Here is a 20,216-nt window from a genome sequence, read left to right as displayed (position 1 = left end):
ATTAGATTAGTCTTGAGACCATTATACACAAGTATACGTATGATAACAATCAGTATCCAATAATAATCATCTTCTTACATGGGAAAAATAAAGGAAACCAAAAAAAGAGGAACTAATGTTGGAGAATCGAGCAAGTAAAATCCTGATCAAGACGAAGTTCTTGTTTCAGATCCCTTGTTCTTACCTCAAGCAAATGAAAAAGAAAAAGAAAACAAGAAGAGAGTACCAAGGAAAGAGTAAGAAGAAAGCAAATGCTATGTACCAACAATAGAAACTGGATCTTCTTGTAGTACCAAACCCAATCCTCCTATATGCTAGATATATCTGTTGTTAACTGTTCTGTTACACACGTGTCTGCCTCAACCGACTACCGGTGTGTGCATGATCATTTGGTTTTATCATTAGGTAGCAAATTCAGCTCCTGCATTTGTGTCTCCACTTGTACTAAGCCTGTCTGATCAAGAAACCTACAGAACAAAAGGCATTGTAAGCAACTAGTGAAATTTATATACTCTTCAAGATGCATACTCTCAGTAACATTCATCTCTTTCCATAATCTTTAATCAAAGTAAAAAAAAAACCCTAAAACCTTTATCTGATATGTACTCATTAGATACATGAATCGATTAATAGTCCTAGAAAACAAAAATTGAGTTAAAAGAGATTGACATACCAATTGAGAAGGATAAAGAGAGAAGCGGCGATGATAATGAGAAAGCCAACATGAAGGAGCAACATTGATTGGCCACTGGTGAAAGCTACAGAGAGCATGAAAGCTAGACAAAGACCCAGTAGTAGAAACGCGAATCTCAGAGTGTTCCATGTTGGACCCTGTAACAATAATTACGATCCAAACTTAGGGTTTTTAAACCAAGCAAGTATTACACAAAAAAAGAGAGAGAAATTTGTGTAAATACATTAACGCCTGGAGCTAGAGCTCCGAGAAGAACAGCTTCCGTTGACGAAATCTGAGGTTTCTTCTCCTCCTCCTTCTTCTCCATCTTTCTTCTTCGCGGAATCTGAGTTCAACGACGAATCTGGTTTTTTTTTTTTTATTCCGAGGAGACGATCCAATTTAAACCGAAATTGTATACCGGTTTATTCCGGTTGATGTAAATTTTGGTTTGATTTTTAATCCCATGTTTATATCATTGACCGTTGACTTTTAGGACATATTTCATCACGTTAACCGGTTCTTATGGTTATGGTTATAATCTTCGCCATAAAGAGTTAAAACTTTTATCGTGACCAAAAAAAAAAAAAAAAAAAAAAAAAAAANAGTTAAAACTTTTAAAGAAACGATTATGATTTATGAAACGAGACGAAGTTAAGTTCTACAAGTAGAAGCAATGATCATAATGTTTTGGAAGATTAATTAGGAAAATAATAACGTCTCACTCTCACTACTTGTAACTATAGTACTCAGTTTTGGGGGAACTTTTTTTTATTGTATAACTTAAATTCCAAAATTTCTTGTAACATTCATATTGACAGAAGAAAAGAAAAATCTCTGCCGATTCTTATGGTGGCAAATCCAATTACGGGGGCAACAACAACGATGTCTTAACCAAAACTTACGGATAACCAAAGCTAAAAATTAATGTTTTAGCAAAATTCTAAGTTTTTTAATCTAGTTTCTACAAGTATCATCATTTTAAACCATTAACAAGGATCAACCATAGAAAATAATTTTCCATTTACAAATTACAACATATCTTTATTTGATACACACAATTTAATTTATCATATTTATATGACAAAAAATGGTGGTTGGTTGTTGAGAATTTACGTTATATGGTTTTACCCAAAAAAAAAAAGCATTTACGGTATACAGCCTAGACTCGCACCCATGGGTTTTGATCAATCGAATATGGTAAATATATTAGAAAATCCTGAATAAGTTATCGATATTTACACTTACCCGAATATATAAGTTGGAGTTTGGTCTGAATTATTTTATACTATTAGAAATAAAAGAAATAGTTAAAATAAAATAGAGAAAAAAAACATAAAATCTTTTCAGTTTTCAATCGCAATCATCAAATATCAAAAACCAAAAATATTTTGTAATGAACCAAACAATAAAAGTAACGAATAGTCAATATCCCACCTAGTAAAGATTTCAGGATTCAAATGACTCCTGAGACAAGATCGTATAACATGGTTTGGTCTGGTCCTAGACTTAGAAAAATGAATCTAGGCGTAGAACCTTTTAGTTATTCAAAAAAAAAACAATAAGAATATGAGAGTACATATCATAAGCAATGATCCTGCTAATGGGAGCAATATGGAGCAATAGAAAACATGTCTTAATCAACCTATGTAACTTTTATCATGTCATTCTAATTCTTATATGTCGTTTTGATGATTTGGATCAGACAGGTGGGCTTCTTCAGAGAGTTGGGCTAGTAACGGTAGCACAGGCCCAGCTTGGTCTGCTAAGAAGTTTGCCCATGAGACAAACGACACTGGTTCTGTCGTTTCAGTGATATCACATCTTAACCGTTTGTATTGTACGAGTTTGTCTTGTATCACCCTACAAGACAACGACAGAGGGCTATTAAAGGAGTGAGGAGCAGAGGGAACAAAGCAGAGAAGCATTTGGCGTTACATTACAGAGATAATGACTAAGTGGTTAGAGAGAGAGAAACCTAGAGTGGGTGAGAGAGACTTTTGTCTTCTTTATTGTTCTTGTTCTTTCTTGGGGTCTGATTCTTGGTAAGGTGAGAGACGTGAGCTTGGGGTGAGTTTGTTCAAGTTGTAATTGCTACTCTGATACTCCTTGTGAACCGGTTTTAGGTTCACCAAGACGTACCAGGATCACATTGATCCTGGGAACTCGTATATCCTCGTGTCCCTTTTACTTTCTTGCACTGCAACCTATAAACCTGCAAAACGTAAAACAGAGCACAAAGAAACACAAACCTGTTTGTCATACTTGGTAGTTTCACGGTTGAACACTCAAGGAAATTCCTAACAGTGGTATCAGAGCCAGGTTAGAGCGTTTTAACCGTAGAAAGAGTAGATCTACAAGGAACTCTACAAGTCTGAGAAGGTTACTGTTCTAAAACTCAGAAAAGTCCAACCTTTAAGGTACATTTCTTCACCAAGTTCGGTTTTTTATGTACCTGGGTTATTTCTGAGGTAGATACAGAAACAAAGTTGGAAAGTTAGAGTCTTGTTGGTTATTCTGGTTGTGTAGTTGGTGTTTTGTGAGTTTGCTGAGACAGTTTGTCGGTTTTTTCTTTTCTGTGTTGGGTTTTGTGGAGTGAGCCTCGGGTTCTGAAGAGGCCTCAGTGATGAAACCTACACAAGGAAGATTTGACGTGGAGAAGTTTGATGGAGAAGGTGACTTTGCTTTGTGGAAACACAAGATGTGCGCTCAGCTGGAAATCTTGGGTCTTGAGTCGGTACTATAAACACCAACAGCAGAAAGTGCTGAAGGAAAGGATGGTGAAGACTCAGAAGGGGCAGCAAAGTCAGATCCAAAATGGCTAGATAAAGACAGGAGGGTAAGGAACCTCTTGAGTCACAGTCTAGGAGATATGGTGCTTAGAAAAGTCATGAAGGAGCCAACCGCTTATGCTATGTGGACAGCTCTAGAGAACAACTATCAGGCAAAGACATTACCACACTGGTTCTATCTTAAGCAAAGGTTCTTCAGTTTCAAGATAAAGAAAAAGCTGAGACAGAGATGAGAGGCGTACCTTATGCGAGTGCTGTAGGGAGTCTCATGTACTCCATGGTTGGAACACATCCAAATATATCATACGCAGTGGGCCTGGTGAGTCGATTCATGAGCTTTCCTTGCAAACAACATTGGGAAGCAATTAAATGGGTGTTGCGGTACATAAAACACAACATTCACGAAGTCGAAGGATTTCAAGGTTACAGGCTACTGTGATAGTGATTACGCAGCAGACCTAGATAAAAGAAGATCAATTACCAGTTACGTATTTCAGGTCGGTGGAAATACGGTAAGCTGGAGATCTGGTCTCCAACAAGTGGTAGCCCAATCAACGACGGAAGCAGAGTATATGGCACTCTCTGAAGCTGCCAAAGAAGCTTTGTTGCTGATGAGAATAGTGAGCGAGCTGGGTATTCCGCAGAAGCAAGTTGGAATCTTCAGTGATTCCCAAAGTGCCATTTGTTTGGCCAAGAACAGCGTACACCATGAACGCACAAAGCACATCCAGGTGCGATACCACTTCATACGAGGTGAAATTGAGGAGGGTACACTGAAAGTTTCGAAGATCAACACAAAAGAAAATCCGACCGATTTATTAACAAAATTGATACCAATGAAGAAATTTGAGGAAGAACTAAGTAATTTGAAGGTGCTACGGCACTGAGTCTAGCTCTGTTAAGAGCTAGGGTTCCGACAGTAAAGACGGAACGGACACCCCCGACGGTAAAGGCGGAACGGTGGTTTCTGGTGGTGTAATCAGAAAAGGATAGAAGGGGGTCGACTCTTCAGTTAACTGTCTGAACAAATCATGGTGGAGATTTTCGTTTTGATGATTTGGATCAAACAGGTGGGCTTCTTCAGAGAGTTGGGCCGATAACGGTAGCACAGGCCCAGCTTGGTCTGCTAAGAAGTTTGCCCATGAGACAAACGACAATGGTTCTGTCGATTCAGTGATATCACATCTTAACCGTGTGTATTGTATGAGTTTGTCTTGTATCACCCTGCAAGACAACGACAGAGGGCTATTAAAGGAGTGAGGAGCAGAGGGAACAAAGCAGAGAAGCATTTGGCGTTACATTACAGATATAAGGACTAAGTGGTTAGAGAGAGAGAAATCTAGAGTGGGTGAGAGAGACTTTTGTCTTCTTCATTGTTCTTGTTCTTTCTTAGGGTCTGATTCTTTGTAAGGTGAGAGACGTGAGCTTGGGCTGAGTTCGTTCAAGTTGTAATTGCTACTCTGATACTCCTTGTGAACCGGTTTTAGGTTCATCGAGACGTACCAGGATCTGATCCTGGGAACTCGTATATCCTCGTGTCCCTTTTACTTTCTTGCACTGCAACCTATAAACCTGCAAAACATAAAACAGAGCACAAAGAAACACAAACCTGTTTGTTATACTTGGTAGTTTCACGGTTGAACACTCAAGGAAATTCCTAACAGTGGTATCAGAGCCAGGTTAGAGCGTTTTAACCGTAGAAAGAGTAGATCTACAAGGAACTCTACAAGTCTGAGAAGGTTACTGTTCTAAAACTCAGAAAAGTCCAACCTTTAAGGTACATTTCTTCACCAAGTTCGGTTTTTTATGTACCTGGGTTATTTCTGAGGTAGATACAGAAACAAAGTTTGAAAGTTAGAGTCTTGTTGGTTATTCTGGTTGTGTGGTTGGTGTTTTGTGAGTTTGCTGAGACAGTTTGTCGGTTTTTTCTTTTCTAGTGTTGGGTTTTGTGGTGTGAGCCTCGGGTTCTGAAGAGGCCTCAGTGATGGAACCTACACAAGGAAGATTTGACGTGGAGAAGTTTGATGGAGAAGGTGACTTTGCTTTGTGGAAACACAAGATGTGCGCTCAGCTGGAAATCTTGGGTCTTGAGTCGGTACTATAACCACCAACAGCATAAAGTGGTGAAGGAAAGGATGGTGAAGACTCAGAAGGGGCAGCAAAGTCAGATCCAAAATGGCTAGATAAAGACAGGAGGGTAAGGAACCTCTTGAGTCACAGTCTAGGAGATATGGTGCTTAGAAAAGTCATGAAGGAGCCAACCGCTTATGCTATGTGGACAGCTCTAGAGAACAACTATCAGGCTAAGACATTACCACACTGGTTCTATCTTAAGCAAATGTTCTTCAGTTTCAAGATAAAGAAAAAGCTGAGACAGAGATGAGAAGCGTACCTTATGCGAGTGCTGTAGGGAGTCTCATGTACTCCATGGTTGGAACACATCCAAATATATCATACGCAGTGGGCCTGGTGAGTCGATTCATGAGCTTTCCTTGCAAACAACATTGGGAAGCAATTAAATGGGTGTTGCGGTACATAAAACACAACATTCACGAAGTCGAAGGATTTCAAGGTTACAGGCTACTGTGATAGTGATTACGCAGCAGACCTAGATAAAAGAAGATCAATTATCGGTTACGTATTTCAGGTCGGTGGAAATACGGTAAGCTGGAGATCTGGTCTCCAACAAGTGGTAGCCCAATCAACAACGGAAGCAGAGTATATGGCACTCTCTGAAGCTGCCAAAGAAGCTTTGTGGCTGATGAGAATAGTGAGCGAGCTGGGTATTCCGCAGAAGCAAGTTGGAATCTTCAGTGATTCCCAAAGTGCCATTTGTTTAGCCAAGAGCAGCGTACACCATGAACGCACAAAGCACATCCAGGTGCGATACCACTTCATACGAGGTGAAATTGAGGAGGGTACACTGAAAGTTTCGAAGATCAACACAAAAGAGAATCCGACCTATTTGTTAACAAAATCGATACCAATGAAGAAATTTGAGGAAGAACTAAGTAATTTGAAGGTGCTACGGCACTGAGTCTAGCTCTGTTAAGAGCTAGGGTTCCGACAGTAAAGACGGAACGGACACCCCCGACGGTAAAGGCGGAACGGTGGCTTCTGGTGGTGTAATCAGAAAAGGATAGAAGGGGGTCGACTCTTCAGTTAACTGTCTGAACAAATCATGGTGGAGATTGTCGTTTTGATGATTTGGATCAAACAGGTGGGCTTCTTCAGAGAGTTGGGCCGATAACGGTAGCACAGGCCCAGCTTGGTCTGCTAAGAAGATTGCCCATGAGACAAACGACAATGGTTCTGTCGATTCAGTGATATCACATCTTAACCGTGTGTATTGTATGAGTTTGTCTTGTATCACCCTGCAAGACAACGACAGAGGGCTATTAAAGGAGTGAGGAGCAGAGGGAACAAAGCAGAGAAGCATTTGGCGTTACATTACAGATATAAGGACTAAGTGGTTAGAGAGAGAGAAATCTAGAGTGGGTGAGAGAGACTTTTGTCTTCTTCATTGTTCTTGTTCTTTCTTAGGGTCTGATTCTTTGTAAGGTGAGAGACGTGAGCTTGGGGTGAGTTCGTTCAAGTTGTAATTGCTACTCTGATACTCCTTGTGAACCGGTTTTAGGTTCATCGAGACGTACCAGGATCTGATCCTGGGAACTCGTATATCCTCGTGTCCCTTTTACTTTCTTGCACTGCAACCTATAAACCTGCAAAACATAAAACAGAGCACAAAAAAACACAAACCTGTTTGTTATACTTGGTAGTTTCACGGTTGAACACTCAAGGAAATTCTAACATTATAGTTTTCAGTTTGCTTAATTATATCATTTTATCTATATGCCACCAGAGAGGGGATGAATCCATCAAATCTTCTTACGATGATGCACTATCTTTGTCTCTGTACATGGGATTGTATAGCTCACCTTGCTTAATTATATCGGTTGACCAAATTAATTTAAAATTGTTCTAAACCATTTTCTCTTTAAATAGTTTTGTTTAAGATGAAATAAAGTTTCCTTTGATTTTAAAAATATAAAGCTTTAAGCGGGTGTTATTGGATTCTAATTTATAAAGATTTTTAAAGAGTTCAACAAAATCACTAAAAGTGAATAAGTGAAAGATTTTTAAGGATTGCTAGAGAGTATTATATAGTTTTGTTGATTAATTTTTTTAAATCTTGTAAAATGCTCCAAACAATCTCTGTATTTATCATGAATCTGTATCATAATAATTGAATTCATTAATCATCTTAGATTCTTTTGCTTTAATTGAATAACACAAAACTTTTATTAACTTTATAAAAGTCTGAATCCAATAACCCAAAATTTTTAAAAAAATTAAATGACTTCTTACAAATTAGAAATTAATAATACTAAACTTTAAAAAAGTTTAAAATTTTTTGATCTAATAACAACAAAATTTATATAACATTTAAAGTTTTTAAAACTCGATTCAAATTTTAAACCAATAACTCCGCTTAAATTAAGTTACCAAATGATGCATATATGTAATAATAAAACACGAGTAGTACAGTAATAAGCAAGAAAAAAAGGAGTTCTGACAACAACAAAATAATTGTAAGAAGAAAAAGAGAGTTCCAGAATAAGTATAGTGTGCTGACAAAAAATAAAAAAATGCAATGTTTTTATTGTCGCAATTGGGAGTATTATTTAACTTCTCATTTTTTCAAAGAGCATGTTTACCTTCTTTTGCCAAACATCTGCAGATCCATTCATATAAATGTTTCTACTAATGAGAATAATTTTATATTTTTTTAAAAAATTTATGTATCCTACAGGATTCCTACTCAATATATAATGACAGAGTAGTATTTGGGGGAAAAATAACATCAATATTATTAAGGAATTACACACTGTTATGTCAATATATCATGTGCAAAAAAAAAAAAATCAAAGAGCACATTAAAAATTAACTTTAAACTAAATTTATTATGAAACACAGAAACAGAATGTATTCAAACCAAAAAAAAAAAACTAAACAATCAAAAAAGCGACAGATACGAATAATAATGACAGGATTCAAGAGTGGCTGCTAGGTTAGTGATTAAACTACTGTTTTCGTTTCATTTAATTTTGTTATTAAAAAAAAATTCCTAGTTGTCACAAACTGTATAATGATATGCTTACATGAGTGTTTGGAACAATAATAATAGCCCTCTTAATTTTATTATAATGATGTTTAAAGTTTTCCCCATCTCATCAATAACATATCGCCATCTGTCCCATTTACAACAGTAAAGATAACTTATTTCATAAAAAAACTAACATATAAATATAAAAATTAATACAACGTGCTTAATTTTTCGTAAAGCTGTAAACATTAATCATATCAAAGTTTTAACCCAAATCCAAATTTTAATACACATAAATATTTCTTACATTAAATGAAAATATATTAAAAAAAAGACAAAAGAAAATAAATAGACAAAAAAAATTGAATAAAAGATTTATCAAAAATGCATTTTCGTTTAAACGCGGAATTATGTAATTGTTTGACAGTAGTATTTAATTTTTGTTTATGTTTAATGTTTGAGAAGGAGACGAAGAAGAAGAGAGTGACTTTTTTTTTTTGGTTAATGTCTTCGTGAGAGCGATTCCTTGATTCAGAGGAATCAAAAACCCTTATCTTCCCCATTCACAAACCCTAGATTTTGTTTCTTCAAAGTTTTGATTTTTTTTTTTGCTTCTTCTTCTCTTGATCTGTGTGAATTCTCCAATTTCAATTCTTTCTTTTTTCTTTTTTTTTTGATTCGAGCTCAATTTTTGTAGATCAGAGAGAGAACCCAGAAGAATCGAGTTTTTTTTGGGGTTCAGCATAAATCGAAATTGTAAAGCTTTAAACTTTATTGATCTGAATTTGAGTGGGAAACAATCGAACTCGAGTTTTTGATGATGATTTGAGGGGGGCGGTGGGGATTTATAAAAAAGCGATGACTGGATTGGGCGTTCGATCCAGTAGCTATGGTTCCTTGGAGAAGACGGGACTTAACGGCGTCGTTTTCCCTATCCAGACCACTGTTACGACGACGCGTACAAAACCATCTAAGATGCAGAAAGAGAGGGAAGGTATTGTACATTGGATCTGTAAATTCGTTGGTCGTAAGAAGGTCGGCATGTTGCTTCTCTTCTTAATCTCCGCCGTCGTCTTCCTCCGCGTCCTTTACGTCGGCAAAGGTTCTCACTTTTTTTCAGACAAGTTGGGTTGTTTATGTTTTGTTGTTTTTAGCTTCTGGAACTTGGATTAGCTTTGAATTCATGTCTTGGGTTCGGCTGGAACAGTCTTTAGTTCTGATTTTGGACCAATGTGTTTGTTTTGTGTTTAGAATTGTGGAGATAAAGTTTTTGTAGAGTTGGTGATCGTAAGGCTTTAAGATGTTGTATTGTAAATTGAGTACTACTTCGAGTTAGAAACGTAACTGGTGGGATTGTGATTTGAAGTTGTATGAACAATGGACTTGAAATTAATTGTGTGACTTTTGCTTTTTTTTTTGTCATTAGGTGAAGATGGTCAGGAAGTTCAAGGTCCTCCGAGTCTTCATTTCAACGGCAGTGCAGGTGTAAATTTTTCAAACATGTTACAGATTAATGAAGAGCAAAACATGAATATTGGAAATATATCGTTGAAGGCAAAAGATGTTGTAGTGTTCCCTCCTCCTCCTATGCATTTTCTTGGATATACGCTTCCTCAAGGACATCCTTGTAATAGTTTCAGCTTACCTCCCCCACCAGCAGACAGAAAAAGAACAGGACCACGCCGTAAGATATCCATTACTCTTTGATTTCTGGTCTCTTTCCAGTTTTCTTCTTCTTTTCTGAGATCACTACAATATTGCTGCTGTTGTGATGATCAGTATTGGTTTGTTCTGCCTGGTTTTGGTTTCAGCATGCCCTGTATGTTACCTTCCAGTAGAAGACGCAGTTTCCTTTATGCCAAGTGCCCCGTCATTTTCCCCTGTTCTTAAAAACTTAACGTATATATACGAAGAACCACTAAACAGAGATACAGAGTTTGGAGGGTCAGATTTTGGTGGTTATCCTACTTTGAGACATAGGAATGATTCTTTTGACATTAAAGAAACAATGAGTGTACACTGTGGGTAAGTATCTTTGTTCGATTTTCGTAATTCCCTGGTCTTTTTCTGTCTCATCTTGGTAAATTTCTGTTTTTATCCATGATTTTCCATTCAGGTTTGTCAAAGGACCTCAACCTGGCCGAAATACAAGATTTGACATTGATGAGGCAGATCTTCTTGAAATGAAGCAATGTCGTGGGATAGTCGTTGCTTCAGCAGTATTTGGTATGATCCTTTTATATTTTGTAAACAATATTTCAGTCTTTGTGCCCAATTTTTGCATGTTTCTAATGTTAGAATCTCTCTATTTTTTGCAGATGCTTTTGATGATGTAAAAGCCCCACAAAATATCAGTAAATATTCAGAGGAAACAGTTTGCTTCTACATGTTCGTCGATGAAGAAACTGAAACAATTTTGAAGAAAGAACGAGGCCTTGATGAAAACAAGAAAGTAGGGATATGGAGAGTTGTTGTTGTTCATAATCTCCCTTATTTAGATGGAAGACGCAATGGAAAGGTAAAATTCACCTCTCTTATCTTATCAATAGGAAAGAATGTATTAAGTTACTCCAAACTGAAAGATGAACTTAATGGCTTGGTAGATATCTCCCCTTATTATTACCACCTTTCTCCAAAAGTACTGTACCCACACTGCTGTAATAATATTTTTTTTGATTTAGATCAGGCTTGAAGTTGTTTACTACTAACCAAATGGACAGAGTAAAGAGAAAGATTATAAAATGCCATTGTTATGCTGATGCCTCGTTCTTTGCAGGTGCCCAAGCTTCTTGTCCATAGGATGTTTCCAAATGCTCGCTATTCTTTATGGATTGACGGAAAACTTGAGCTTGTCGTAGATCCATACCAAATTCTTGAAAGGTGAGGCCTATCATATAGTAGATCCTTCTTTTAATTGTGGTTGTCTATGTAGCTTCCTGCAGTTACCGAAAGGAATCCGCTAGCGTTTTGTGCTTAACATTCCAGTAATGTTAAAAATTCCAATATGTTTCGAATAAGTTCACGGTTTGAGTTTAGAAGGCCTTAGGCTTAGTAAGTATGTTTTTGGACTACAGCTATTTACCTGACATTTCTTCTCATCAGGTTCTTGTGGAGGAAAAATGCTACGTTTGCGATCTCTAGACATTACAAACGATTTGACGTCTTAGTGGAAGCCGAAGCAAATAAAGCGGCTGGTAAATATGATAATGCTTCTATCGACTTTCAGGTGGACTTCTACAAGAATGAAGGGTTAACCCCTTATTCTGTGGCAAAATTGCCAATCACTAGCGGTATGTCTCTTTAGCTTATTATTCTTTCCAAAATTCCCTTTTTGTGGATCAAACATTTATTAAATATATACACAACTCTATGGTTGGGCTATGCAGACGTACCGGAGGGCTGTGTCATTTTAAGAGAGCATGTTCCCATCAGCAACCTCTTTACTTGCCTTTGGTTTAACGAAGTTGACCGATTCACTTCTAGAGATCAAATCAGTTTCTCAACAGTAAGAGATAAGATTGCAGCAAAAACAAACTGGACAGTAAGCATGTTCCTTGACTGTGAAAGACGCAACTTTGTAGTTCAGGTGATTCTTCCTTCTCATGCTGACTGACACTTAGTGTAAAGAAAAGGTAGTAAAAAAAAAAAGATCCTGACTTTATCATTACCCGGACTCTCAAATGCAGAGATATCATCGAGCAGAGCAAGAAAGATTTGCAAGGCAACGACCTCCGGTGCCTAATTTTCCTCCACCACCGCCTTCACCGCCCCCACCGGTTTTAATGATCAGCAGCGATTTGCCTAGAAAAATGTCAAGTGGAAGGGTTAGCACAACACCGCCTAGAAGACGTGGAAGAGACAGAAGGTCTCAAAGGGGTCACAGGAAAGCTAATTTGCCTGTAAGATTACCAGATTCAGCTTAAGAGTTGTTGGGGGTTCTCCTTCTTCATTCATCACCAAACCCACAAATTTTTACCACACAGTATGTTTATTTTATTTTTTGTTTCTCTATTTGATTCTTAAGGATTCAAAATCAATTTTTTAATGTATATATATATACACGAACATTTTGTACTTGGATAATAAATTATAGTTTTGAATTTTTGAAGAAAGTTAAATCTCCCGAGTTTGGTTTTGTAAGTTGGTGTATATGGTCTCGGAGTAAACCCGACACAAACGTTAAGCCTTCAGTTTAATGATCAAAATGACCAAAAAAAATATTTGCATAATTCTGTATACGTCAAAATTGGATATACTTGTGTGACAGCCTTTTTTTTGCAAAACTTAAAAAAAAAAACAAAAATCAATTTATATATTCAATTAAAAAGAAAAAAAGTATATACAACATTGATTGGTCATGTGCGTATGCTGCACCAATTCCATTATCTGTTCAACTAAACGATCTTGAATTTATGGTCTTTGCTTGCATGCATTATGCATATGTCTGTCTGGTTTCTAGCACTATGTCAATTCATTAGAATTAATAGAATCTTTCTTTTTTGAGGCCATGATTATATGCTCTATCATAAATAGAAATCAACTTGTTGGTGCTCAATAATGAATGACCAAATGTTGTTCTTTTCTAATAAAGAATATAATTCTATTTTTTATTTATTTATGTATGCATGAATTACATGTGACTCACGTCACAGTACATAATAAGGGGGTCAAAATCAATAGCCTTAAGTGTGGAATAAAGTGAGCTAGAGCATGTTGTTCCCATCAATTTTTGAGTCCTAGTAGAATGTTGTTATCTTAGACTATTGGTCTCAAAGCTATAAAATGTTATTTTAACTTATATTATACGTCCATCATGCATGAAAAAGTAACTAAGCCTTTAACCAAAAAAAAAATGCATGAAAAAGTAACTATAACTACTCTCATCAAATTGTAAAATTTATTTCTCAAATAATGGATAAACGATATTTCTGAACTTTTATAATATATGGTTTATATACAAGAGGAAATGTTGCAAAATTTATTTATGATGGTCGAACTTTAACATCAAACAAAATGGTGTAGAAACACAAGTTGAATCACTTCGTTCAAGCCAAACGACTAGTCTGAGTTGAACAATATCAGAGCTACGAAACAACTACACTAGTGGCAAAAATCAAAATCAAGATCAAGTCTACAAACAAAATAGCTTATGTCAGCTAGCATTCCATGTATTCATTATTCAAGTATGGTAAACTGATTGATTGATTAACTTTTTCATAACAAAATATCAAAAGTCGTCAAAACCAAGTATATAAAACGATATTTCTCTTTAACGTAACACATAATTTAATAGAAAAGATTTATATTTTGAACAATTCAACTCTTTGTTTTGTCATATAATGTATGTAGAGCAAAAACTAACACGTCTCTCTCTTTCTTTATTTTTTTCCACGATAGAACTAGGGAAAAGACCATCCTTAGTTGGAAATTAAAATCATATTACAGAGAATTCTAAATCGCAAACTCGACCGCTACGAGATGTCCCACCGTTTTAATTTCCCAACTTCCATGATAATGTTATCACACGATTCAAAACCACAAACAAACAAAACAAAAAATCTACGTAAACACACATAATTATTGCTCGTTGACACTCTTCAGCTTCTGATGATCAGATATATATCACCAAAAACTCGAATACAAAGGAAAACAAACACATCAAACAGCAAGAAGTAGAATATGAAGTATGGTCTGTTGATCATAAACTGTATTATCCTCACTATAGGAACATGTGGAGGTCCTTTGTTAACTCGTCTCTACTACAACAATGGTGGAAAACGAATCTGGTTCATGAGCTTCCTATCAACCGCTGGCTGTCCAATCATCCTCATCCCTCTCTTGGTCTCCTTCCTCAACCGCCGCAAACGCAACAAGGCCGAAAACGTAGCGAAAACAGAGCTTTTCCTAATGGAAACTCCTCTGTTCGTCGCCTCTATTGTAATAGGGCTGCTCATAGGACTTGACAACTACTTATACGCTTACGGATTAGCGTATCTGCCAGTTTCCACATCATCCCTCATAATCGGAACTCAGTTAGCTTTCAATGCTCTCTTCGCTTTCTTGCTGGTCAAGCAAAAGTTCACTCCCTTCTCTGTAAACGCAGTCGTTTTACTGACGGTTGGTACTGGAATCCTTGCGTTGCACAGCGACGGAGACAAACCGGCTAACGAGAGTCACAAAGAGTATGTTGTTGGGTTCTTGATGACTGTGATTGCAGCTGTTCTCTATGCTTTCATATTGCCGCTCGTTGAGCTCACTTACAAGAAAGCTCGACAAGAAATCACTTTCCCACTTGTGCTCGAGATTCAGATGGTTATGTGCCTTTCTGCTACTTGCTTTTGCGTTGTTGGGATGTTCATCGTTGGAGATTTTAAGGTACAAAAGTTTTTGTCATGGTCTTATTTTAGTAATAAGGGTATCATCATCATATGTGTTTCTTTGCAGGTGATAGCAAAAGAAGCAAGAGAGTTCAAGATCGGAGGATCTGCGTTTTACTATGCACTGATAGTGATCACAGGAATAATATGGCAAGGTTTCTTCTTAGGAGCCATAGGGATTGTGTTCTGTGCATCGTCTCTAGCTTCAGGTGTTCTCATAAGTGTTCTGCTTCCCGTGACAGAGGTTTTAGCCGTCGTTTGTTTCCGGGAGAAGTTTCAAGCTGAGAAATGTGTCTCTCTCCTTCTCTCTCTGTGGGGATTCGTCTCTTACTTCTACGGTGAGTTTAAATCCGGCAAGAAAGTTGTCGACAAACCTCAGCAGACGGAGACAGAGCTGCCTACTACTCTTCATGCAGTTAGTGATTCTGTTGCTTAAAAGGTCTTTTTTCCGCATTTCTATAACATAACATTCTGTTATGTTTTGTCTTGTTTTGAATAGCATGTGTGAATGTGTGTGATTATGAGTATAACTAAATGGTCTATACTATAATTTAAGTGTATATGTATGAATGCATTTCTCAAATTAGTACACGTGTAGTAAAGATAGAATGATAAAGTGATGAGTCTACAAACAAAAAAAACGAAAGATATAAGCCTAGTTGGTGAAGGCTTTTGAAATCATTTAAAAACTTTAAAAGCATTTTATTTGACAATCAAAGCTTTAATGGCTTTTTTTATTTTTTTTTAATTTCTACGGCCACTTTAAATTATTCCTACTTTATTTCTTTTTCTTTTTTAAAGCTTCAAAATGACTTGTAAAACCAACAAGTTTTTTATAAACTTTTTTTTCTTCCTCCATTATAATTAAAAACTTTATATAAATTTATAAATATTTTTACACAAACTTTTTAGATTAATTATCAGCATTTTTTCTCTTTTTTTAACATCCACTTCTCTTCACAAATTTATTATTTTTATCATCACCTTTGTATTTTTTACAATTTTGTTATTAATAAAATTACAATCACAATTTTTTATTTTTATTTTTAAACAATAAGATTGTAACAGTTAAAGTATCCACAATCAAAGTCTTTGCAGCCAAATTCTATGCAGCCAAAATTTTACAGTCAAAGTCTCTACGGCCACAAATAACAGTCATTACCAATCGGAGCCATAATTTCCTTAAAAGAAGTGAATAAACATTGAGAAAACAGTATGCATGCATCTTTGATAAAATCTGGTACATATCAATTCTATTCAATAAAATTTTCAACCTTTTGTTCTTTATTTTTGGTATGAAATAAATTATATTATTTTAAATCAAAGAAGAAGAAAAGATAATACTGTAATAAAGCTAGTCAAAGAACCAAAAAACTCACCAGTAAAACCTTTCAATTATAGAACTTATAATTCTTAACGTCATTTGCACTAAATTTAGAAAAAGAAATAAATTCAATAGTCAAAAACTGTAGAATTGGATGAAACGTAAATTAAATACTGTATGGGATACGGATATGGATATGGATATGGATATCATTATTATCCGGTCTATGAGATCATTTTTACGTTTTGAATACGAAATTAAAACTGTTAGCTAAATTCGTGGGCATAAATTAGGAAAATTCATGTTTTAGACATTAGAGAGGATCTTTTGGGTAAAGAAACACAAAGATCTATGGAAAAAGACAGAAACACACCAACCATATAACTAAATCCTGCCAGCACCAACCCCCAAAAGTTTCATTACCACCCAACAAGAAATCAAAAACATCCATAAAATTGTCTAGAAGAAAAAATTAAGACAAGAATGGCGAAGGCTCTTGTGATCATAAACTGCATAATCCTAGCCATAGGAAACTGTGGAGGTCCTCTGATTATGCGTCTCTACTTCAACAATGGTGGCAAAAGGATTTGGTTCTCTACATTTCTTGAAACTGCTGGCTTTCCTGTTATCTTCATCCCTTTGCTCTTCTCTTACATTCACCGGCGCAGAAACAACAATGGTGGCGAAAATGCAACAAGTTTCTTTCTTATCAAACCGCGTCTTCTTGGCGCGGCTATTGTCATAGGCATTCTCTCTGGCTTTGATAATTACTTGTATGCATATGGTATAGCATATCTCCCTGTTTCAACGGCTGCTCTCATCATTGCTTCACAGTTAGCTTTTATAGCTATCTTCTCATTCTTCATGGTTAAACATAAGTTTACTCCTTTTACCATTAATGCTGTTGTGTTGTTGACTGTTGGAGCTGCGGTATTGGGAATGCATACCGAAACTGATAGGCCCGTTCATGAGACCCACAAGCAATACGTTATTGGGTTCTTGGTGACCGTGGCTGCAGCTGTTGTGTATGCTTTTATCTTGCCATTAGTGGAACTTGCTTACCAGAAAGCTAAGCAACCCTTGAGCTATACGCTCGTTCTCGAGGTCCAGATGATTTTGTGCTTCCTTGCTTCTATTGTCAGCCTCATTGGTATGTCCATCGCTGGTGATTTCAAGGTTAGTCAATAGTCTTTTGAATCTTAACAAGTTCTCTTTTGACTTGAACCCTTCCCATTTTTCAACAAGGGATGGTTTGACTTGAACCCTTCCCATTTTTCTTTTTCCTTTTTTGCAGGCCCTACCAAAAGAAGCAAAAGAGTTCAAGCTTGGAGAGGCACTGTTCTATGTTGTGGCTGTGTTTTCGGCTATAATATGGCAAGGCTTCTTCTTGGGAGCCATTGGATTAATCTTCTGCACATCTTCTCTCGTCTCGGGTATCATGATATCAGTCCTTTTGCCCATCACGGAGGTTTTAGCTGTTATATTTTACCATGAAAAGTTTCAAGCAGAGAAGGGACTCTCTCTTGCTCTCTCCCTTTGGGGTTTTGTCTCTTACTTTTATGGTGAGATAAAGTCTGACAACGATAAAAAGAGGATTCAGCAGGAGGAGAGTCAGGAGACAGAACGGTCTTCTTTGTCATCAAGAACCATTAGTGAGTGTTAAAACTAAACGAATCATAGATTATTTCAAAAACATTATAGTACTCATATCAGCCCTGTAGTTAGATCAGACAGAGGATGTTTTAATAACTTGTGGAACAACGCCAAAAACACAACTCTTGAGTTTTTTTTTTTTTTTTTCCTTTTTTTTATCAGCTGTACTTGTGGATGTCTCTTATTATTCACATCAAATGGGTTTGTGATAAAATATGAAGTCAAAATCATGACCCTTGCCCTTTCTGTTATGCTGTTGAACTGTACGTTTTTCCAGCAATAGATGAAATTAGTCTTGTTGTCTTCTGCTGAATGCTTTTATCTCTCATCTCTCGTGGCGGTTTCATCCCATTAACTTGTTGAACAATAGCACCAGCAGCACGATTAAAGAGAAATCGCGTATGATCTGAGGACTCGTTCGATTCCACCTGTAAGTTCAACCAGTAGAGAGCTTCTGGTAAATCCTGTTTGATTCATTTTCATGATTCTTCATTACTATAAGGAACAATCACTAGTGAGAGGAGATAACATTCAGTTGAATCAAAATTCAAAAAGGAAAATCCCCAACAAATATTTTAGCTTTTTTCTAACAGTATGTCCGTACACTGTTTCCCCTCGAGCTTCAAGCTTTTAGAAACTTGAATGCATAAAAAATACAAGAACAGGCACAGTATTATTCTATATGCTTACAAGAGAGAACCTGTTAATCTCATTTTTCCACTGTGTGTTATCTAAATATCCGCTATCTTAACTCTTGTATCTAGCAGGCCTAGCAAATCCGCCAGTAACATACAAGCATCACTAATTCCTCTATTGTGCAGTTATAAATACAATTGTACAAATAAAATTTATTTACTTACCAACTTCCTTCAGCAGAACCGCTCAACTCATTATTGATTTCTTCCTTTGCAAACTCTTCCAGTATAGCACGCTGACGTTCATTCACTTCACTAGAGAATACAAGGAAAAAGGTACACCGCATAAGCATATACCAGAAATCTATCAACATATATGCTCAGCGAACCTGTTATATGATGATTTCAAAAATCAAGAACGTAGTATAGGTCCTTCCTTCATGGAAATAACAAGAAGAGAACCCAAACAAACCCTCATGCCACCAGAATATCTAGTAGCTGATCATTTCAACATGAATTTCTATAATCGGATGCAAAGTAAGAGAATGCAGGGAAAGTAATTCGAAAACATCAACTTTTAGAACTACAAAGTGCTTTTTCGTTCGAAACACCAGTAGAGTTTTTAGCATAGCAATATGTGGGTGTCTCCAACAAAATTATAACTTGAACTCCAAGTAGAATAAATCTTACGTAGGAATGTTGACACGGAAGCGGACATACTGATCTCCATGATCTACAAAAAAGCCTTGTCTCGGTAGTCCTGCACAAACTAACCTATTTAAAAGAGTTTTCAAGCATATATACAAAACAAAATGACCATACGCTTGCAAATATTATACGGATCAGCTTGTCAAGTTGCTTGACAGGGTCATCCGCAACCGTTTATGCACTCTTCCCCTGGGGGCCTCTCGGTTGGGAGATGTCTTCTGCAGTTGCCTGGCTACACGCTACTAATCTCACGCAACACTATTCTAAGTTGTTTAAAGTTTCAATATTTTTCAAACTACGGTTGCAAATATTGTAAAGGAAAAACGTTTTTTTGGTTGAATAAATTTTACATTCATTCAAAAAAAAAAATATTTGCAAAGGAAAAACGTTTTTTTTGGTTGAATAAATTTTACATTCATTCAAAAAAAAAAAAAATGACAATACGGGCTGATAAATATTTGTACCTTTGCCTCTTAAAACAAGAAGTTGACCAGGCTGAGTTCCCTCTGGTATCTGCAACATTTACAATAAGGCACCTCATTATTTCCAAAGGCTTGAGATTTAAACCTTCCTCTTGGTAAGAGGATGAAAAGCAACTTGTACTCGGTTGCAAACGTAAATGTCAAATTGTAACAGACGAAATATTATATCAATCTCGCTGGAATCTTACTTCTAGCTGCATCTTTCCTGAAAGCGTTGGCACCACAACTATGCCTCCCAAAATGGCCTGTCAAGTAAGTTTTCTAAGAAATGTCCAGTATGGCTCAAGGAGACAATAATAGAAACAACGTAAACCATAAGACATGAAAGGATGCACTATATAAGAAAAATACTCCAGCCGAGGTTCTATGGCTTGGTGACAAAATACTGTAGCAGCATGCACTTGAGTTTTATGACTGCTGTCATCAAATTGAGTTGGAACCGATATGCCACATTATCTAGTTATA

General features: G+C 36.5%; 5 protein-coding genes across 7 annotated transcripts in view; 3 read left to right on the top strand and 2 right to left on the bottom strand.

The window, feature by feature from the left end:
• Nucleotides 39-1,030, bottom strand: LOC104741433. Its single transcript, XM_010462301.2, has 3 exons — nucleotides 918-1,030; nucleotides 674-831; nucleotides 39-467 (listed from the first exon to the last, which is right to left on the bottom strand). Exons 1-3 carry the CDS (start codon nucleotides 999-1,001, stop codon nucleotides 386-388), a joined length of 324 nt encoding a protein of 107 aa, XP_010460603.1. The 5' UTR covers nucleotides 1,002-1,030; the 3' UTR covers nucleotides 39-385.
• On the top strand, nucleotides 8,991-12,646 carry LOC104741432. Its single transcript, XM_010462300.2, has 9 exons — nucleotides 8,991-9,674; nucleotides 9,999-10,256; nucleotides 10,384-10,597; nucleotides 10,689-10,798; nucleotides 10,891-11,090; nucleotides 11,349-11,452; nucleotides 11,675-11,862; nucleotides 11,959-12,158; nucleotides 12,259-12,646. The coding sequence occupies exons 1-9, from the start codon at nucleotides 9,431-9,433 to the stop codon at nucleotides 12,493-12,495; spliced, it is 1,755 nt and encodes a 584-aa protein (XP_010460602.1). The 5' UTR covers nucleotides 8,991-9,430; the 3' UTR covers nucleotides 12,496-12,646.
• On the top strand, nucleotides 14,063-15,509 carry LOC104741431 (purine permease 1). The gene is made up of 2 exons (XM_010462299.2): nucleotides 14,063-14,947; nucleotides 15,017-15,509. Exons 1-2 carry the CDS (start codon nucleotides 14,252-14,254, stop codon nucleotides 15,383-15,385), a joined length of 1,065 nt encoding a protein of 354 aa, XP_010460601.1. The 5' UTR covers nucleotides 14,063-14,251; the 3' UTR covers nucleotides 15,386-15,509.
• LOC104741429 (purine permease 3) lies at nucleotides 16,527-18,223 on the top strand. The gene is made up of 2 exons (XM_010462294.2): nucleotides 16,527-17,449; nucleotides 17,568-18,223. Exons 1-2 carry the CDS (start codon nucleotides 16,757-16,759, stop codon nucleotides 17,934-17,936), a joined length of 1,062 nt encoding a protein of 353 aa, XP_010460596.1. The 5' UTR covers nucleotides 16,527-16,756; the 3' UTR covers nucleotides 17,937-18,223.
• The window catches only part of LOC104741430 (chaperone protein dnaJ 1, mitochondrial), an 8,025-nt gene continuing 5,735 nt past the window's right edge, over nucleotides 17,927-20,216 (bottom strand). The window contains exons 15-19 of one of the 3 annotated variants that reach the window (XM_010462298.2): nucleotides 19,940-19,996; nucleotides 19,734-19,782; nucleotides 19,252-19,321; nucleotides 18,787-18,876; nucleotides 17,927-18,421 (exon numbers count right to left, since the gene is read on the bottom strand). In XM_010462298.2, the coding sequence (XP_010460600.1) occupies nucleotides 18,406-18,421; nucleotides 18,787-18,876; nucleotides 19,252-19,321; nucleotides 19,734-19,782; nucleotides 19,940-19,996 (282 nt within the window). In that variant the 3' untranslated portion in view covers nucleotides 17,927-18,405. The remainder of the gene's footprint in view (nucleotides 18,422-18,786; nucleotides 18,877-19,251; nucleotides 19,322-19,733; nucleotides 19,783-19,939; nucleotides 19,997-20,216) is intronic. The other 2 variants (XM_010462297.2, XM_010462295.2) reach the window with 2 other exon arrangements.

This window comes from Camelina sativa, chromosome 14, assembly GCF_000633955.1.
Source record: "Camelina sativa cultivar DH55 chromosome 14, Cs, whole genome shotgun sequence".
Taxonomy (NCBI): domain Eukaryota; kingdom Viridiplantae; phylum Streptophyta; class Magnoliopsida; order Brassicales; family Brassicaceae; genus Camelina; species Camelina sativa.
Note: the sequence above shows the minus strand (reverse complement) of the source record. Positions and strands in the feature narration are given on the sequence as shown.

Excerpts from the sequence above, each read along its gene's own strand:
- LOC104741432 (XM_010462300.2), top strand. The coding sequence starts at position 9,431 with ATGACTGGATTGGGCGTTCGATCCAGTAGCTATGGTTCCTTGGAGAAG. Across the intron at positions 9,675-9,998 it reads CGTCCTTTACGTCGGCAAAG|GTGAAGATGGTCAGGAAGTT; the intron begins GTTCTCACTTTT and ends TTTTGTCATTAG. Across the intron at positions 10,598-10,688 it reads ACAATGAGTGTACACTGTGG|GTTTGTCAAAGGACCTCAAC; the intron begins GTAAGTATCTTT and ends TTTTCCATTCAG.
- LOC104741433 (XM_010462301.2), bottom strand. The coding sequence starts at position 1,001 with ATGGAGAAGAAGGAGGAGGAGAAGAAACCTCAGATTTCGTCAACGGAA. Across the intron at positions 832-917 it reads CTCTAGCTCCAGGCGTTAAT|GGTCCAACATGGAACACTCT; the intron begins GTATTTACACAA and ends TTATTGTTACAG. Across the intron at positions 468-673 it reads CTCTTTATCCTTCTCAATTG|GTTTCTTGATCAGACAGGCT; the intron begins GTATGTCAATCT and ends TTTGTTCTGTAG.
- LOC104741431 (XM_010462299.2), top strand. The coding sequence starts at position 14,252 with ATGAAGTATGGTCTGTTGATCATAAACTGTATTATCCTCACTATAGGA. Across the intron at positions 14,948-15,016 it reads TCATCGTTGGAGATTTTAAG|GTGATAGCAAAAGAAGCAAG; the intron begins GTACAAAAGTTT and ends GTTTCTTTGCAG.
- LOC104741429 (XM_010462294.2), top strand. The coding sequence starts at position 16,757 with ATGGCGAAGGCTCTTGTGATCATAAACTGCATAATCCTAGCCATAGGA. Across the intron at positions 17,450-17,567 it reads CCATCGCTGGTGATTTCAAG|GCCCTACCAAAAGAAGCAAA; the intron begins GTTAGTCAATAG and ends CCTTTTTTGCAG.